General features: G+C 49.3%; 1 protein-coding gene and 1 long non-coding RNA gene across 3 annotated transcripts in view; one reads left to right on the forward strand and one right to left on the reverse strand.

Moving 5' to 3' along the window:
- The window catches only part of hic1 (hypermethylated in cancer 1), a 13,202-nt gene extending 1,532 nt beyond the window's left edge, over positions 1-11,670 (forward strand). Inside the window, exons 1-2 of one of the 2 annotated variants that reach the window (XM_028962574.1) lie at positions 37-165; positions 3,340-11,670. In XM_028962574.1, the coding sequence (XP_028818407.1) occupies positions 114-165; positions 3,340-5,546 (2,259 nt within the window). In that variant the 5' untranslated portion in view covers positions 37-113 and the 3' untranslated portion in view covers positions 5,547-11,670. Of the gene's footprint in view, positions 1-36; positions 166-3,339 lie in introns of those variants that run through there. The other variant, XM_028962575.1, reaches the window with a different exon arrangement.
- Positions 11,671-12,425: 755 nt separating this feature from the next.
- On the reverse strand, positions 12,426-16,630 carry LOC114769535 (uncharacterized). The gene is made up of 3 exons (XR_003743229.1): positions 16,055-16,630; positions 13,831-13,880; positions 12,426-13,661 (listed from the first exon to the last, which is right to left on the reverse strand). It is a non-coding gene; the product is annotated as an uncharacterized LOC114769535 (long non-coding RNA).
- Positions 16,631-19,993: the final 3,363 nt, after the last annotated feature.

Raw genomic sequence — 19,993 nt, forward strand, 5'->3', positions numbered from 1 at the left:
GGAGGGCGAGCGACGCGAAATTCGCAGCGATTAATAAAAAAAAAGGCGCGCTGGCAGTCGCGGGCATGGTGCGAGGGTCGGGCCGCCAGGAATGACTGCACGGGCCGGGTGACATGATCGTTAAAGGCGACTTCGAGCGGACGGCAGACGAGCTCGGGCATCCAGGTAACCACCGAGCGCGGCGTTCTTACCACGTTATTCCGGTCTGCTTCTTCTTCCCCTCCTTCTTCTTCTTTTAAACTCCCGAAACACTTTTAATACTCCGCGGTAGAATTTATTTTATTTTTTTGGAAAACCGAACGGTTCGGGCCGATTAACGTGACAGTCGCGCGCCGGATCGGTCTTTAATTAGAACGCGTTCGACGTCACGCCGTGCGTCGTGCGTCGTGCGTTCTGCCGCGGCTGGTTCCACAGATCGTTTAAACCCACCCAGGTACGGTCTGCGTCGTGTGCTTTCTGTAGTGTCTTTATTATCGTTAATAATACCATTTAGCATGTTTGAACAGTATTTCGCTAATTAGTAGATGGATTTGGGGGGATTTCTGAAATCCGAGGGCCCGGGTCTCAGCATTGCACCAAAAAAAAGTTAAAACCCAACTTTTAAATTGTACTGTGCTCTAGTGTGGCGTCCTGGTTCTACCATAAATTTTACAAACGTTGCCTCGTCACGTATTTTATGGCAACATAGACATATTGCAGGCACAGCAGCAGATCACCCTGATCTGGCCACCACTTTCACCCGTCAAGTTCATGCAGAATTACTGCGTGACGTGACTGTAAGGACGTTATAACGACCGGTCAGCTGCGCTGGCTGATTTTGAGAAAGAATTGCAATCCAATTTCGAAATAAAGAAAAAAAAAAGGATCCACCGCTTTATTGTTGACCGATGAATTTCGATGACGATTAAAATCGTGGGCGACTGCTTTGTCACATCGGTGTGTTTTGTCACATTTCGAAAGTGCCACCACGTCCCGGGCCCTCAGTGAAAAGGGGCCCTGGTGGCGACAGTCCTCCCCGCTTTCGTCCTCGAGGCCACACTCGCCTGAGGTTTAAACGCTCGGGTGCGTCCTGACGTCCCATTCACAAAAACATCCAGCTCCACAATGCACCATGCGCCATGCGCCATGCACCATGCACCATGCAGCGGACCACTCGCCCCCCTTTCCACTCACAGCGCCCGAGGAGTCCGATGGCGTTCTAGCCGTCCACGGGCCGACGTCACAACGGCCTAAAAAGTGTCACCGGTGTCACAGAAGCGATCGGTTCGACGTGAAACTGCACGTCAAATCATAGAAACAGACGTTTTTTTTTTGGCAATTTAATTTTTTCAAATGATGTTTGGTGCCGCACTGCACGTTCCCATTATTCCATACCGAGGGCGGAGACAGCTTAAAGGAAGTGGAAGCTGTGTGTGTGTGTGTGTGTGTGTGTTTTTGCAGACCCCCCCCTAGTCTAAACCTGGTGTTAACTCCAAACCGCCAGAGTGACAACGAGGAGCAGCGAGCCGCCGAACTCACGACAGCCCCGTAATGTCACACGGCGCCACGCCGCAGTCGCCGCTCGTTGAGTCGTCGGAATTAAACGAGTTTCGGAGAGAGGCAGATGTCACCTAATAGGTCCCCAAAGGATAAACACTTTTCCTCTTTTCTTTTCATTCATTTAAGTGTTTTTTTTTATATTATTTTACAGTAATTTATTCAAATGTAAATGCCAAGTCTGAACCTGAAGCCTGGTGCACCTGGCGTCCGCAGTTCCGTCTCATTCGATGGCGCGATATTCTGCGTGGGGGGTGAAGGCTGGAGGTGAAATCCACAGCCGCCGTCGTGGTGATTAATTATATATTAAAAAAAAGGTATTTGTCCATAAACGCAGCGCTGAATTAATTTGTCTTTAATATAAAAAAGTGATTATTATAATTTTTTTTAAAAATACATGAAAAACAGCACAGAGAAGATAAGGAAGCGAGAAGCGGGGTGATTTCGTCGTTTCAACGAGGTAAATAAATCGAACGGACCGGGACGCGCCGTCGTTTGATGAAATGCGCGTTCACAACGCGCGACGCCGGGCAGGTGCGCGTCCACGCGAATCTCACGCTATCCGTGGCGTTTTCTGTGCGTTGCATCACTGGCATATATCATATTTGTAACATCATACGTTTTTATAAAAATTATTTTTTTGTTATTTACGAGCAGCTGCGGCTCCGGGGAAAAGCAGCGCTCGAACCCGAGGCACCGAACATCTCCTCTTATGATGTAAAATTTGAAGTCGACTTTCACTTCGACTTAACACTGTAGTGTAGTAAAAAACAAAAAAACAAAACCTGTTATTGCATAAAGATGCTAAAAAAAAAAGTTAAATAATTTTTTTTCAAAAACCGGAAGTTTCAATCCCGTCGCCTGGCTTATGGGGACCAGAATGTAGTGCAGACAGTCTAATTAAATTGTAGCTTATAAATACGGACTTCCTTATTCCTCCGAGGGGGGCTTATATGCAACGGAGTAAACAACAAGAGGATGAGCTGATGTCAGGCTGGACCTATTTATTTAGCCACTCGCTTCCCATCAGTGAAAGCGAGGCCCTGAGGGACCCGAGCGGCTTCATCTAACGTGTCAGCCACCACAGCGGAGCGCTCCAGGCGATCTTTCAACCATTTTCAAGTGACACCGCTGGCCTGCGGTTGGCCTGCGTTTGCGAAGGCCGCGCGCGCTTTGAAATCGCCAGGCGGGTCCATTGTCGGGCCCTGGATTTATGGAAGCCTCTCGTTTCGATTTGATTTACATTAAGTATGCTTGCCGGCCCTTATATGTCTGAGTCGAAGGGGAGATGAATGTCCTATCTTTTTTTGGATGTATTTCTGTCCCTGCGGGTTTGTACCTGCTGTTCATCACGCTCGCAAAACATTCACTCCGGCTTTGTTTAAAAGTGCGCACACCACCGCAGGAATGCTTTATCAGGAGGCCAGCGACGTAAAAAACACGTTCGCAGTGGCATCGCTTTTTTTTATTTGACTTAACTTCTCCAGCTCCCTGCGTTTTTCTCTCTCGGCTTTGGTCTTTCGCCCGCCGCAGTTCTTGATCGTGACAAATTCGCTGCAAAACGCGGCTCGGCGCACCATTTTTTTCTTGCTAGACGTTGTTTGTGATTCCAGCTCCCTCGGGTTCATTATGACGAGCATAAATCACACAAATTGGCACGGAAATATGGTAAAGGAAACCCTCTAGTGAGGGCTTATGCACAAGTACCAGCTGAACTTCATTGGTCTGGCCACAGTGGCGTGACACCGATAAGCCTCTAAATACAAGTGCGCCGCCCGCGTTCACGGTTGTCTGTCGTTGCAGGTGGTGGTCTGAAGACGATGCTGGATGCCATGGAAGTCCCAAGCCACGCTAGGCATCTCCTCCTGCAGCTGAACACGCAGCGAACCAAGGGCTTTCTTTGTGACGTCATTATCGTGGTGCAGAACGCCTTATTCCGAGCGCACAAGAACATTCTAGCTGCCAGCAGCCTCTACCTTAAATCCCTGGTTGTCCATGACAACCTGATCAACCTGGACCATGAAATGGTGAGTCCAGGAGTCTTCCGGGTGATATTAGATTACATATACACCGGGCGGCTGAGCGAAGTAGACGCCGCGTCTCCCTCAGAGCCCGGCATCGGCGCCGTGCTGGCGGCCGCAAGCTACCTGCAGCTGCTGGACCTGGTGGCCCTGTGTAAGAAAAAGCTGAGGAACGGGAAGTACCACTCGCGCCCCACCCCTGGATTTTTACCGTACAGTAAGAACGGGGGAGGGGGCCGGTTTCGCATGTCCACCCCTGTCATCCAGCCGTGCTTTCCAGGGGCTGTCGTGAGCGGCCATACCCCGCGTCCACCGCTGGAGGACCTACCGACACACACTCTGCCTCCTCACACTGGGGAGCTTTACGCACCCATTCCCTCTCAGGGTTCCCAGGGGTACCCCAGCACACAACCAGGTCTTCCACCCCAGCCTGGACTCTGCCTCCCACCTCTGGATAGGAACTGCTCCCCTCTCTATGGCCTGGACCTTTCAAAGAAGAGCCCCAGCTCGCAGTCCCAACACACCCCCTCCCATTCGCATCCACACAACCCAGAAGATGAACGCGGAGGGGCGGAGCCGAGTGGCCGTTCCAGCACGCCGCTGGTCGCTAACCACTCGGACAAGATGGAAACCGGTGGCCACCACAGTCCTCTGACTCCCAACCCGTTCTCCCACTTCAACCAACCACTGGGACCCCACCTCCCACACCTTAAGCGTTCTGGCCACCAGAGCCTTGCTGAGCCCTACCCCTGCCCTCCAAGTCCAGACACCCCAGGGGACACCGTGGAACGGGGGAGAGACAGAGGAAGCATCTACCACTGGGTGAAGAACGAACCTTTGTCCTACACCCCAGAGGATGAGGAAGACGATGAAGAAGAGGAGGACGGTGGGGGGATGGGGGAGAGGGATAAGGAGGCCCACCACCAGCATCTCAACAACCACAAAAGCAACGACGTGGGGTACAGAAGTGTGGACTGCGACGGCGAGGACGAGAAAAGTGGCTCGGGCAGCGAAGACACGGGCAGCAGCGAAGGCCGCCCTTCTCCTCCGGGTCCCCTGGAGAGGTTCCACATGCCCTACGGCCCCGAGAGCTTCGGTGACAACCTGTACGTGTGCATCCCCTGTGACAAGGGCTTCCCAAGTTCTGAGCAGCTCAACGCCCACGTGGAGACCCACACCGAGGAGGACCTCTACAACAACTCCGAGCTGGGCAACGGCAACGGCAAGAGTAACAGCACCAGCAACACCAACGGGCCCTCCAGCTTAAACAGCAACAGCAGCTGCCTGTCCTACCTGGACAGCAAGTCCGGCCAGAACCTTCCATCGGTGGGCATGGGCGAGATCATCAGACCATACCGCTGTTCGTCCTGCGACAAGTCCTACAAGGACCCGGCCACCCTGCGGCAGCACGAGAAGACGCACTGGCTGACGCGGCCGTACCCGTGCAGCATCTGCGGCAAGAAGTTCACCCAGCGCGGCACCATGACCCGCCACATGCGCAGCCACCTGGGCCTGAAGCCCTTCGCCTGCGACGCGTGTGGCATGCGCTTCACCCGCCAGTACCGCCTCACCGAGCACATGCGCATACACTCGGGCGAGAAGCCGTACGAGTGCCAGGTCTGCGGGGGCAAGTTCGCCCAGCAGCGCAACCTCATCAGCCACATGAAGATGCACAGCACCGGCGGCGGGCTGACCGCCGATGGGAAGCTCAAGATGGACCTGCCCGAGGGCATCTACCCGCTGACCAAGTACGCGGCCGAACACCTCGGACTGAAGCAGGAAAAGGCCTCGGAGCTGCTGGCCCAGGCCTCTCAGCACCTGCTGGCCGACGGCAAGGCCCTGGAGAGCCTGTACCCGCTGTCCAAACTGGCCGCGGAGCATCTGGGCTTCACCCACGTCAAGATGGACGACCTGAGCCCGCCGCTGCACGCCACCGCGCCCCCCATTTCGGGAGAGTCCCGCACCATCGACCGCTACTCCCCCAGCTAGAGAGGAGCGCCGACCGGCCCGCCAAATGTAGGTCTCTGACAGGTCTCGAGTGGCACGACAGTGACAGCTTCTTGTAACCCCGCCCACAGTATTTCAACCCAGTCCACCTCAAATCCATCTGAACCTCAAAAGCCAAAAAAAAAAAAAATGCACAACCAGTATTGACTCCTACAAGTGCCTTAATTGCAGATTTTGCATTTCACGCATTAAAAAAAAAAAAAAAAAATTCCTTCCAAAATAAGGACGACTGTTATTTATATACATGGGCACACTCAGTAACAGTGAAGTATTTATACAAAGAAAAAAACTGCTTTAAAAAAAAAAAAAAAACCCACCGAGCCTGACATAATTATAGCCAAAGAGAGATCTTGTTCTTTTAATTTATTTTTCTTCTCTTTTTTTTTTGTTTTTTTCGTATGTAAAGAAAAGCCAAAGAGAAATTGTTCAATGTTACACAAAGTGTTGCAATCTTACCCTAAACCTGTGTACTTAGTGTTGTTAGTGTATATAAACTGAGGAAGAAAGCACATATGAACACGATTCAGGGCTCCTGTCCAAGACTGAGAGGGAATTTGGACAAAAGAAAAAGCCAAATCGTTTGGGATTTTACAGAAATTGGAAGACCGCTTTTTTTTTTTTTTTTTTTTGTTATTTAAGAGCCTCTGGAGTGCCGCAGTTCTCCTGCGCACCATTTTCCAGCTTTTGCCCGGCTTCGCAAGGCACAAAAGGGAACGGCAAACAGAAGAAAGTGTTTGTTCCAACATTTAGGTAACGTGATCTAAGCTTTGTTTTCTGCATTCATTACACAACCCTCTCCCCAACAGTTATGGAAAAAACCCTCACAAGAGTAGCATAAGTATTTTTATCACGAGGTTCATAGTCAACTGAACCCTAAAACAAACCCTAAAAAAAAAGTATATATAATTAAACTATAATAATTAAACTATAAATTAGTTTAATTATTATATATTTTTTTTACTCTGAACCAAGTTCCTTTAAATTGTTTTTTGAGAAAGGAGTACAACCCTGTGATGTCACTTCTGGAACTTCATTGTGCACAGCCTGCCCATGACATGCTAATCCATGTTCATGAATTTCACTCCATCTGGTGGGTTCGACTGAGCTCGGGCGTCGCCTCTGACATTGGGTAATATTTACAATGGAGGGCTGACTGTGGCCTTGTGACATGCCTCTGGGGAGCCTATTTACTCCATCCGCTAATCCAGGTTCAGACTCGATCAATTCCAGCCGGTGCCGACGAGATTGAAATCTGGTAAAAGTGTTCACGTTGCCGGGGAGAAGCTGACAGGTATTAGAAAAAGTAAAAAAAATAATAAAAAACTCCCCAATAGCCCATTAAAACTGTAAATCAGGCCGCGCCTCTCCTCTTCTTACTAGGCGAACGTACAGAGCGATAACCCCCGCCACCCCTCAGGCATGTACTTGAGCCGCTAATGTGACAGCCATCTGACCTGGAGGAGACCCCCCCCCCTCCAGCTGCTCTGGCCGGCCCAATCCCTGTGAAATCCCGGACGGCTGCGGGGATTTCACGCCTGCCGATCCGCCGCTCCCGCTGCCCTTCTGACCGGCCGCTGCGGTGAAAATGGCGTACCAGAGCCGCACGCGCCGCTGTGCCATGCACAAAGTACAGCTTGGAGCTCATTTCCCCCCCCCCCCCCCCACTGTCTGTCTCGTCACGTTCGGCCTGGCCCCACGACCCTCGTGTCTCCACGTTACGACATTTATTGTGACCATATTTCATATGTTTACTGCCTTTGAAGACTTACAGCACAAACACTTTAACTATTCCAAAGAGGATTCTGGCTTTTTCTTTTGCCGTCCAGACAAGAGACTTCTATTGACCACTAGTGACAATCGCAACCTCAGTAGGTGAATGTGAAGACCAAAGCCACGAATGCACTGTGACCGGACGAATCTTCCAGCCTCTGAGAAGCGGCAACCAAAGTGTGGAAGGCAGCCACGTTAAACCGCCTTGCCGGGAGCTTGGGGGCTTGGTCCTGTAGCACGCTAGCATATCAAGGTGTTTTCTGACGTGATCGACATTTTTTTTTTTTTTTTTAAGAGTCCAAAGCAAAGCGTGACTGGTGTGAACCTCAGGACTGATCCCTTCAGCATGGGGACGCAACGTTTCAATGACATACGTTACCACACACACACACACACACACACACACACACACAGAAAGATGTACAGTAGGCCCACACAAACACACTGCCTCTTCAGAGAGGACACCTTTCTTGTTGAAACCTGTGGTTATTTCAAGATTATGACAAATTGTCTGTTTCCTTTTTGACTGAGCAATGAAAATATGTGATACTGTTATTATTTTATTTTTCTATTAATGCAAAATGCAAATTTTCCTTCCTCTTTTTGTTAACTTTCCTTGAAAAGGACTTACTTTTTGGCATTGCAATAGCGTGGCGATTAGTTCATCTCAACAATCATAAAAAAAAAAACGAGTTAACCCATCCATGATTTGATTTCATTTCACTTCACACACATCTTCTGTACCCCCGAGAAAGCGCTAAACGGGCAGAGGTCGGACAAGATTGACCTTCTTTGATTTGAGAGGGGCTCTAAAACCGACTCAGAAATGAAACAGATTAAGTTCAGAGTGAGGCTACACACACACACACCCCTCCTGCTTGTTTAGAACAGCCGCTGTTCCTGAATTTCCCAACACTCTGAAGTTCACAGCTGGATTTGGGCTTTTTCCCCCCCGCAGTTCATTTAGAAGAGCTGTCTGGGTGCAAGTGGTTTTGTAATTTTTTTATTTTTTTCATATCAGAAAGAAACCAGAGCTTATACGGAGTTCAAACACACTGAACAGTATTACAAGTATCATAACAAAGCGGGCCGGCGACCGCAGGCGTTATTAAAGCGCATTTGTAAAGGCGAGCGGCCGTCTCCGTTTAAAGTGGATTTCAATGGTGGGAAAAGAAATCTCTCCGCTCCCGTGCTCTATCATTCATGAAGCAGCTCTCATTGAAAACCTATCTAGGCCCTTTTCCCCCCTGGCTGCCAGAGAGAAACGGAGGGAGGAAAAAAAAAAAAAAAAAAGAATCTTTCCACCGCTGCCCCGCGAAAGCGATACGAGCGTCGGCGGGAGAGAGAGAGAGAGAGAGAGAGCCCACGGCCTGGGCCGGTTTTTTTCAGCCAGTGCGAGGCTCAACACTGGGCCTGTGTGTGTGTGTGTGTGTGTCTCCTACAGCCTGCTTGCGTTCGGCGGCGTGGGTTTCTCGGTGTCTTCGGGAGCAGAAGCGCCGGTGTAAAATTTTGGAGGCGGCGGGAAGTGAACTCTTGGCTCAGTAGCAGCAGTGAGCAGGATGTGTGGTGTGTTTCTGCTCAAAGCCAGATAGGGAGATGGAGATAGCGAGAGAGAGGTAGATAGCCAGCGAGCGGAGACTCGGCAGCTTTCCGAGGGCCGACACCAGCCATTGTCTGACTGTGGAAGAGAGTAGTGTAACTTTTACACCTTTACACCCGTTCAGGAAAAAAAAAATTCAATGCTGTCCCCTTTTCTTATTCAGACTTTGCCCTTTTCCTCCATTTTTAGCAGGATGGAAAAAAGTTGGGCCCGATTGGGCCAAGTGAAGGAGTTCGAAACGGCTGCGATTCAGGTGTACAGAATACAGAGGTCATTTTTAGTCACATTTATGTGTCGATCTGTTCATCTGCTTTAGTGTCGGGGCACGTTTGGGAAGTGTCAGCGCTGTGCCCCTGTGAAAACGCGAAGGCAATCGCTTTAACGTCGCTAATCTTGGCAATCTGATCTCTCCGCATCAGAGGTGCCAAAAAAACGTATAAAAGTGCCTTATCCGCCATCAGACCGCATTAAACACACGATTCCGGCAGCAGAATATTGCGGCCCGTGCAAGACTTGTGCCGTTAATGAGTCGGTAATGAGAGCTGTAATTTGTTCCAATCCCTCAGATTGAGGGAGGGCTTCGTGCAGGAGCTCATAGGCACCTGACCACCTCTCTATCTGCCTCTCCCACAAGTCAGAGCGGGACCGAGCGGAGGGGGGAGCGCCGACACCTCCAAGAGTCCTTATCACTTCCAGCTGTTTCACATTTCCTCATAAAAACTCTGCCTTTCTCCACAAATCGGGATTTTTTTTTTTCTTTTACTCACTTCACGACTCACTCCACTCCCTGGAATGACCCTCTTGGTTTTCACCACTCCCTCGGCTCCTCTCCCCTTCTCCCATTGTTCCTCCCACTTTTCATTTTTTTCCTTCTTTTGTGGATCTCTGTTTCCTCACAGGACTGCCCCCCAACCTCCGCCCTCCGCCCTCTCGCTTGACCCTCAACACACCGGCCCACACCCCCCCGCCCACGATGAAGTCTCCTCCAGCTGTTTTTCATGCTGCAGAGGACAGTTGTCTAAATGTTTATGCGAATAACTACTCTCTTTTCTTTACACCCCGATCGGTTTTCTATCGCTGGCACATGAGCGGCGAGAGGAGGGGGATGAAACACACAGGGGACCGTGTCATTGTCTTAAACCTTAACAATTACAACCCATTATTAAAGCGACTTCTCTTCCCTTTTAATTAAGCACGGAAATGAGTGATTAGTGTAAAAGAAACAAAGGGAAATGAGTCCGAAAGATGCCAGTTCATGTAAACATGTGTCTTCTCCTCCGGTGGTGGGAAACTCCAATATATTTAACATGATGGACTGTAAAACGAAAAGCTGGAATCTGATTGGTTGTTTCAATCAATATTAACGCGTTATGTTAATATTGAGTTGTTTGTATGGAAATGGTGTGTTGCTGTTAGAATTGCAATAAGCCGCCTGTGCGTCAGAGACCTTTAAGAAAGATTTATTACCAGACAAATGCATTTCACCCCAAAAGCGGTTTACGTCCGTATGTACAAATTGACCAATAAAGCTCAGCGCCCGTCTCCATCGGTAACCCGACCCGCTGTTAGACGCGTCCCTGAGTGGCACCGCACTCCCGACACGCATCCTCAGGTCCATTTGGCGAGGGCCGTGCCCTGAGCGCGCGTATTGTCTTACCAGCCCCTCAAATTATCACCCCATCTCGCCATGACAGGAACGGGCCGTCTTTGTGCGCGCGAGGGGGAGTCTGCGGCCGCCGCATGTCTTCTGCAGGGTGTTTGGCTTGGACGAGGGCTGCGCGCGATGAACAGGCCAGATAGAGCTAATGGGCCGCGGACAGAGGGACAGATACAGGCGCGCTGCTGTCCGCGAGCCGCACTGTTTTGACTGCAGCCATTGCGCCTTTATTCCGCGTCGACAATTTACGGTACTACTTAGACGGGTTCGCTTACGTCCCTGGCAGAGGAGGGGAAAACAAACATGCAAACAGAGGAGCGAGAGTGCGATTTTAATCTCAGCAGTGATAGTCACGGACGAATTCACACACACACACACACACACACACACACACTAGCAGCAGGCCCACAGCACACACACCAGCACAGCTGGATGGCAGACAGCCCCGTCACCGCTCCCCGATCCAGATTAGGTCAGATTTAATTAGGCTGCCCCGTTCCTTTTGGAGTGTCGCTTCTCGTTTGAAAAGCCATTACTAAAGGCCTGGACCAAAAACTAGCGCTGAGAGGCCTGCTAGAACATCACCGAGCTTGCCCGAGGGTACGTGCGCACAGACGAGACCTTGACATTCACCAGAATTGTGCAAATTTAAGCAATCCTCTAAATATGCAGCACACTGTTATTTCACTTGTTTTGATTATAGTTTCTTTTCTACTTATTTTGCCATTTAACACACACCTAAACAAGTGCTTTATTGAGACATAAAAACATAGATACCAAAAATGCAATAACAAAATCAAACAGTATTTTTCTACATTACTTTTGTCAATATTTGTTTTCTGTTTTTTTTAATTGCTTTTAGTGAAATGAATGTATTTATTGCATGTCAAATGTTTTATAAGAATTTTTTGTAAAAAAAAAAATTCTGTTGTGGATTATTAAAAATGATTCATTTAATTTCTATGTCTTTATGAATAATGTGGATTTGGCTTTTGTTTTAAAAGCCATTGTGAATGTCATGTTTTTCATCTGTATCTACATTTTTAAATCAACTTGGCAATAAAAAAAAAAGAATTGCATAATGTTTTCACACGTATGAGGTTGTGCATTTTCATTGTCATTAACCATTTCATTATTATTATTAGTACTGACAATATTACAAGCAGCATTTCATATGCTCTGTGCAAAACAATCCAGAACCCAGTAGTATTATCTTGATCTGATGTTCTGATATACAGCCAAGCGCTGTGTTTCACCAAGTCACCTCAATCACACTGAAGATGTACAACACGGCCCACAGAATTTCAGAGACCTGGCACAAGTACACACTCTTAACTCAAGTAAATTAAATTGAGTAAAAAAAAAAAACTGAATCTGTACAGGCTCTGAAGTATACTATAAAAGTAAAAATAAAACCCAAACATTTAGCCCAATGAAGGAAAAAACTATTGCATTGATACAACTCTAAAGGAATAGAAACTTAATTTAATGCACTATGTGGAGCGCAAGATGAGATGAAAGCCATCACACAGAAACTGTTGTGCGTTTCCTCTCAGTTTACACTATCCTATCACGTGTGATGTGCAAAGATGGATAGACCAATGGGACTGGCTTTTCCATATCTGTTTTTAATTGTTGATGTTTGGGAGACACACTGCGATGCGAAAAACTAAAAAAAAAAACAGCCCAATAATAGATAACAGCACTCAGATTACCTCAAAAAATATATTCAAGCAAACTAAAGATACCCGAAAGTACAATAACACAGTCAGCCTGAACACATGCGTTTAGACAGAATCACACAGTATGTGTTGACTAACTGTTCCAGAACTCGGCAGAGGTCGTGTAAATATTCATGAAAATGTAGGTGTAGTCACTTCCAGAACGCTGCCACGTGTTCTTAATTGAAATCATTTACATAAAACAACACTTTTTTTCAGCCGATAATGAGGTCATAAATCTTATGACTACAAGTAGGGGCAGACTCCAGGAGAGCTTCCATGCGGCACAAGAATGTGCTGTGTGTCAGCCGAGGAAAGAAAAAGAAAAAGTAAGAACCAGGCCTCCCCGCTCATTCTATTCCAACAGATGAACGCACTTTCAGCGAGGCCACTGTGCCCTCTGTTTCCCTCACACTCTCAATGGGGTCCATCTCCGTCACCAGTGACAGTGATTCCACTGGCCGCCACGGACTCGTGAATCAAATGCCAAAGGTCCCAGGCCCAGGTCTCGGGTATCAGACAGCAAGGGGTGCCCTGACCAAGCTGGATAATGTCAAGGGGCATGAGTCTCAAACCGCCCCAAACCTAAATGTTGCATAATTTGCACATCTCCCCTGGGCACTGATATGGGACCACAATGACAAAGGCCACCATTTTATGTTATATCTCGGCCTCAGTTTATAAGAGTGTATATGATTAGATGCTGATAGAGGTTGGGTACTGGACACCGCCAGGCACCTCGCAGGAATGAAGTGTAGATGGATGGGGTGCAGCTGGAGAAGGGCAAGGGTGTGTTCTGAGCCAGTCTGTGCCAGGAGAACGGATACCCTCAGCCCTGCCAGCTCAGCATGTACCACAGCGATGTGGCATGTCTAAGCAGGAGATCGGAATGCTCACATCTTCTCTTTAGGACTGGCACTGTCCACTCTGGCTCCTCATGGGCCGTCTGATCCCTGCATCTGCGGGCTTTTCACTCGTTCTCCCACCAGCAGGAACCAGAGGTGGATGCAGATGGAATGGAAAACAGCTGGAGCCAGGACTCTGAGAACACATCATGCCCAAGCCTGACATGAACTCTCCGCAATGCTTCCAGCAACGTCCGCTGTGTGCAGTCCTCTGTAAAGTGTTCATTTCCATCCCTGCCGAGGGACAGGGAGAAACTGGATTTTTGCGAATCCTGCACAGTCTGCCTCTCGTAAGTTATGGCCTTTCCCCCCTTTGCCAACTTGAAAGAGGCCGGGATGTCTTGCACGGGAACATTCTGGCCAAAGCGATTAGGCTGGAGGTGAAAGATGAGGAGCGAAATGAGGAAGTGGACAGGAGTGGAGATCAGCTGGTGAGCTCGCCAGCTGTAGGAACAAATATTCAAGATGGTGAGAGGGACCAGGGTTGCAATGCAAAAAAAAAAAAAAACACTCAAATGGCTGCAGCCCACAGCTTGTGATGTCTTGTTCAAACTGCACAAATTTGATTTCCCGATTTCTGAGGTAGCCGACGATTGGCAACGAAAGTACTTACAGGTTGATGGGTGATGGACAACTGCAGACACTTCGCGGGTTGCTGACAACCTGCAGCCAATGAGAGCGCAGGAAACAGGATGATGAATATGGGCTCTCTCTCTTTGCCAACACATTTCTGGTCACTACTAGTAGAGTTTTATTTTTATCTGACTTTTTGCGGAACTGATCATTGCAAAAACAATGTTGCTCTTGTTTTGGTCATGTGTGAATTTTTTTGAAACTGAGAAGATTGCATCATTTCCTGTGTCATTACTTTTGTATGCCCACAAGACCATTCTGTAATGTGTGACCACATGAGTCGTGTTCTATGAACCCTTATGTCCGAATCAGAAAGCTGTAGGGTAAACCATTTTGAACTGAAGGTGTGTGGTAAACCATTCTGAACTGGTGTGACATGTAACATGTACCATACATTTACCGATGTGGTAGTAGCCTAGTTGGTAACACCCTCGCCTATGAACCAGAAGAGCCAGGTTCAAACCCCGCTTACGACCATTGTGTCCCTGAGCAAGTGTGTTACCCACTAGGCCACTACCACCCGTTAAGTAGTGTGTGAAGAAAGCACGAGATGTCTCATCCTGCCATGGCGAAGGCTGCATGCGGGCATTTGTCACATGGAACCACCCATCCTGTCACAGAGGTGGCACACCCGTCATTTTCACACCTCCAACACAAACAAGCACTCTGCAGGCCGACTGACAGCACCGCGTGGCGTAGACTCCGGCTCGGTAAATAGCGGAGAGAGCAAGTCCAGGCTGATCATAGCGCCCCGGGTAGAGAGGAGCCAGGGGGATGCCCTGGATGTATGGGTAAGAGAGGGGGAGCGGTGATGTGGTGTGTGAAAAAAAAAAAAAAAAAAAAAATGGAGTGACAAGATCGCTATCAGCACACAAACGAACCAAAGGCCTCACATGGCTGAAGGGGAAGCCGAGCGATCTGCGCACTAATGAGCTGGCTAAGTGTGTGTCGTACAGTCGTCTCACGCTCGGCACGCCGATCCAACAGAAGCAGGGACGCGAGCCAGAGACGGTGGGAGCATCGGCCGGCCCAGCCTGGACAGGCACCGGCACCGGCGGTGGTGTTTTTTTAGCGACCAGGAGCTGGACTCCGGACGGAAAGCCAATGAGGCGGCACAGGGGTGCGGCAGGGTGGGTTTAGCGCTGGGGTAGCCGGGTGTCCCGTTTCTCTCGGCCGTGTGGGATTACAGTCTTCCCAGCCCGAGAGAGACTCCCACATTAGCATCCTGAGACTTGAGAAGTGCCATCCATTACTGATCTATCGCTTTCGCTTGTGGCGAGGAGGTGTTGCCGAGCGTGTGAATAGCAGGCCGAGGGTGTTGTTGTTTCTCAGGCGTCCTCACAACTGCCAGTAGGTCTGCTGTGTGTGTGTGTGTGTGTGTGTGTGTTAGGGAAAGAGAGAGGGAGATTTATGTTATCTCTAATAGAATGAGGCGTGTTGAAAAACTTAAAAAAAAAAAAAAAAAAAACCTTTGCAGTTTCTGCAGCTTTTTTGAGGCGTTGCTGAGCACTTTCCCAGCAGCTCAACGCGTACAGAGAGCCTGCAGAGCACCAGGAATGTTCTCATTGCAGGGGCGCCGGGGCGTATGGAGCATGCATTTATGTATTAGAGTAAAGCTGTGCATGTGTGTGTGTGTATATATATATATATATATATATATATATACGTGTGTGTGTGTGTGTGTGTGTTTAAGTGTCTGAGGGAGAGAGGAAGGAGAAGAAGAAGTGTGTGTCATCCTCCAGTAGATTAGTGCCCCATTAGTAAAAGTAACTGCTCTGTGTTTGGGGGAACTGTAAACACATTAAGTGTGACAGTCAGGGGTTCAACCAGTCCTCTACCCTCACATCCCCGGCACTGTGATAACACTGGATACAGAACAACTGTGTGTGTGTAAGTGCCTGTATTTACGAGCGACTGCATTGATGAGTTTACGTGTTCATGCGCATGAACGTCTGAATTTATGAGTGTGTATATAAGATTTGCGGGTGTATGACTGGGTGTATTTATGAGTGGATGTGTGGCTGTAGGGTTCTTGAGCTTGATGAACAGCAGGAACCGAGCTGGCAGCTGTGTGGTGGTTGTGGCAGCTATGCTGGAACAGGGTGATGGGTCACGAAAATGAGCGCGGGCCACCAACTTCTATCCCAGCATGCACTGCTTGCACTGCCTTATGCCCTAACTTATTCAGCCCCCCAGCACCTCACCTCACTTCCTGTGCCAGCCACAGCATGTTGAGAAGATGCCGAAAGTCACTCTCTTCCTCCCTCCCTCTGGGCACAGAGAGAGTCTCTCGTTCCCAGGATCACATGTCCCTTTGTTGATTTGCACAGCGTAAAAAAGAAAGAAACTAAGAGAGAAAGCAGAGAATCAGCACATTCATGCAGTTATGCAGAAGGAACTAAAACCCTGTCAACGATGATGAGACGACGGCTCAATTTCTTCTGTGTGAGAAAAGAGAGAGGGGTGGGGGGGGGGGGTGGGGGGTCAAAGAGACATCACAGATTCTGTATAAGAGTCAGATGAACTTTCTGTTTTCGTCATGTTCTCATGTTGTTCATCCAAACCCAGTTTATGCCCCTGAGCTTGACTTTCAAACAAATGTATCTTTAGAACTGTGTTCAGACGATTGATATTGCCATATATCTTTATTAAACTCATATCTTATTCTGGCATAGGTGCAAACACCCTGATATTGTTTATGTGTTATTATTTGGATGAATCATCTATCTATCTATCTATCTATCTATCTATCTATCTATCTATCTATCTATCTATCTATCTATCTATCTATCTATCTATCTATCTATCTATCTATCTATCTATCTATCTATCTATCTATCTATCTATCTATCTATCGTATCTATCTACCTACATCTACTACCTACCTACTATCCTACCTACCTACCTATCTATCTATCTATCTACCTATCTATCTATCTATCTATCTATCTATCTATCTATCTATCTATCTATCTATCTATCTATCTATCTATCTATCTATCTATCTATCTATCTATCTATCATTTTGTAAGATGTAGATGACTAGTCACCAACAGGCCGCAGACCAATAGTCCAAATAATCCCTGCATTGTCCCAGGGCCTCCTACTGCCTCTCCAGAAACTTTCCCATACGCAGATATTAAGGGTACAGCAGACTGGTGTGAACATCCCTGTGTGGCGTCTGTGTGTGTGTGTGTCTTGTGCATCTCCAGCTTCTCTGCCCCGGTTTACTGGCAGCAGCCCCACTATCTGTGCAAAAAGTCACGTCGCGAAGAGAGAGAGAGAGGAACAGAGATGGGGAGGTCGAGGGGGGCGGGACAGGAGGGCGAGGAAGGGGAGGGTGTTAGGGGGCACATGAAGCAGGACACAGGAAGTGGAGAAAGATGAAGAGAGCGAGGAGACAATGAGATGCACAAGGGTGCTGAAGTGGAGCAGGGGGAGGATGGGGGCCGAAAGAAAAAATAAAAACGCGAAGGAGGAAAAGCAAGCAGAGAGGATTAGAGCGCGAGACGAGAGGGGTGGAGGAGGAATGTGGGAAGAGATGGAGTGGGCCTGGAGAGCGAGAGGAGGGCGTGTGCATCTGGCACTGAGACGGAGGGAGATAGCGTGGGTCACGCCGGCCGGACGTGTGTGTTTGTGTTTGACTGAAGAGGGATGTGAACACACAGAGACCCCTCTCTGGCCCAGCTATACCACTGGATCCCGGCCATGCCGAGATGGACGCGGACACACACATCGCTGACGCTCGCGCCACCCACCCACTCACACAAAAATTGGGCGCACAGAAATAGCCAAATTTTTATACACGGACATGAACGCGAGCGGAGGCCATTCGCTGAATATTTTTGCATTTATAAAGCTGGAGATGTGGAAGATCGGCCACTAAAAGGCCGGCGTTCACCAGCATGGCCTCGAAAAAAAAGCCCAGGGGTGAATGATAGCAGCTGTGTGTGTGTGTGTGTGTGTGTGTGTGTGCATTTTTCTTCCCCTTTTTATTCTGGGAAGACGCAGGAAGATGACATTGCACGAGGTTACGGACGTGTCCCAAAACAGGATGAGCCCAGATCGGGTTGAGCGCGGCTATCTGCGCCGAAGTGCCCTCTGCGTGGCACCAGGAAAACGCTGCTGTGCTCGTCCAGCCGCTGTTAGTCACAGCATCAGCTGCCCAGAGATTAGGCTCTCTAAAAGTTCCAGTAAACAAACTCGTTTTTAATAGGATTCGAGAACGCCGGAGAGAATGTAAACGTGCCCCGAAACAGTCTCCCCTCCCCAATATCCGCTCCCAGATGTCCAGGTCCCCACGCACATATAAACACACACACACACACACACACACACATAGTCTCAATCTCTGTGGTACTTTTCTGCCCCCTTCAATGTCCATGTCACCACCAGTGCCAAGCATTCCTCCACAGCGAGAGTCACTTCCTGCTCCACGCAGCAGTACGGAGTGGCCCCTGTGGCCGCAGCGCCACGGCCCGACTAATGCTCCGCTCTTCCTTATTGTACTCCAGGGGACCTTCTGGCCCGTTTGGACACAAGGAAGGAGGGGGAGAGAAGGGGTCCATCAGAGGACAGGAGAGGAGATTGGGGTGAAGGACATGGCTTGACTGGCCAACCGCTGGGTTTGAAAGAATGGGCCGCCTAGGGGTACATAGATAGGACGGGTGTGGCTTTTATCAGGAAGCTCTGGTGTATACACACCGGCACGCGCCGTACCTCTATGAGAATAATCCGGAACGTTGGAGGTCACAGGCACACTGACGGAAGGTTTAGCAGCCAGACTGGTAGCTGGTTGTCTGGTCTAGATCCGTGCTGCGGTCCTGGTGGGAAGAATAGCATGTGTGTGTGTGTGTGTGTGTGTGTGTGCCTATGTGCTTATGTGTGTTTGCCTGTGGCGGTGCAGGGGTTAAGTGAATATGTACGGGGGCCGGAATGTCTTGGCCGCTTCCTGCGGGTTGCCCAGCCCTGACCTGCCGGCCCAAGACCCGCCGCGCACACACGTAGACAGCTGACCCTCGCTTCCTGTCAGACAGCGACACCCCCGTGGCTCCATGCGTACACACACACTCACAGAGACAATGTACCCGGCGACGTCACCGCTCCCCCAAGGACAGCACGAGCTCCAGGGCTTCGGGCCAGTTGGCTGCACCACACCCTAACATCACACACAGGTGCTTCTGGCAGCAGGTGCTTTATGGCCAGCATCTTTAAAACTTCACAAGAAGGTTCCAGGCCGGGGCTCCAGCCGGGGCGATGGCGGTCGTGCCGCTCCTCTTGGTGGCCCCTGGTTTTGTATGTTGCGTTTCAGTGGGTGCACTTGTTTTCGCAGAGCCGAAAACATCTGCGTAAGAGAGGAAGGTGTCAGGAAGCCGGACCAGAGTCCGCCACAACAATGAAGGTGCGCCAGGCTATTCTACTCTGCGTGGCTCTTTATTGCACTTTTCCTCTAGGCCCTTGCATGTGTGTGTGTGTGTTTGTTTTTTGTGCGTGGGCGTGTTGTGTGAGTCTGGTTTGTTCATCAGTGCTCCTGTAGCCCCCCCCCCCCCCCCCCCCCCCCCCCCCACCCCCCGGCAATGTCTCCATGCTTTGAGGTGTTGTGTACGTGTTGGGTGTTGTGTCTCGTGTCTTGCATGTGGCGGGACCCAAGACATTTCCCCTCACAGATTGAGGTCTGACGCCACATAGGTCATGTGATTCCCTTGTCACGTTGAAAGTGAGTGGGATGATGGGTAGGAGGGCTGGGTGATGCATATCCTAGGAATTTCAGGCAACAATCTGCAGGTGCTTTGAACAACGGCTGCCATTTGCACTGTTGACATATTGTGAAAATGTTTAATTTGGTTGGTAATGATGAAAACATTTCTCTTTTAAGTATTTTACAGTGAGCGGTTGCATCAGTAAAATATTTTATTTTGTGCGTGTTTTGGCACACTCGTGGGCAATTTCTGTCAGTTTCTGGCAACACAGCTCAGGTGACCGAATTGAGCCCCGCCCATTGCTCAATGCCCCGGCTCACCCAGTGCCGTGCTTCTCCGGCGTGTTTACGGACTTCGCATATTAACACTTGTGTTAAACAGCGAGGGGTGGCTCTCTGCAAAGGATTGCTGGGGCTCGCCATACTGAGCACAGTCAGCTTTAGG

The sequence above is a fragment of the Denticeps clupeoides genome, chromosome 19 (assembly GCF_900700375.1).
Source record: "Denticeps clupeoides chromosome 19, fDenClu1.1, whole genome shotgun sequence".
Taxonomy (NCBI): domain Eukaryota; kingdom Metazoa; phylum Chordata; class Actinopteri; order Clupeiformes; family Denticipitidae; genus Denticeps; species Denticeps clupeoides.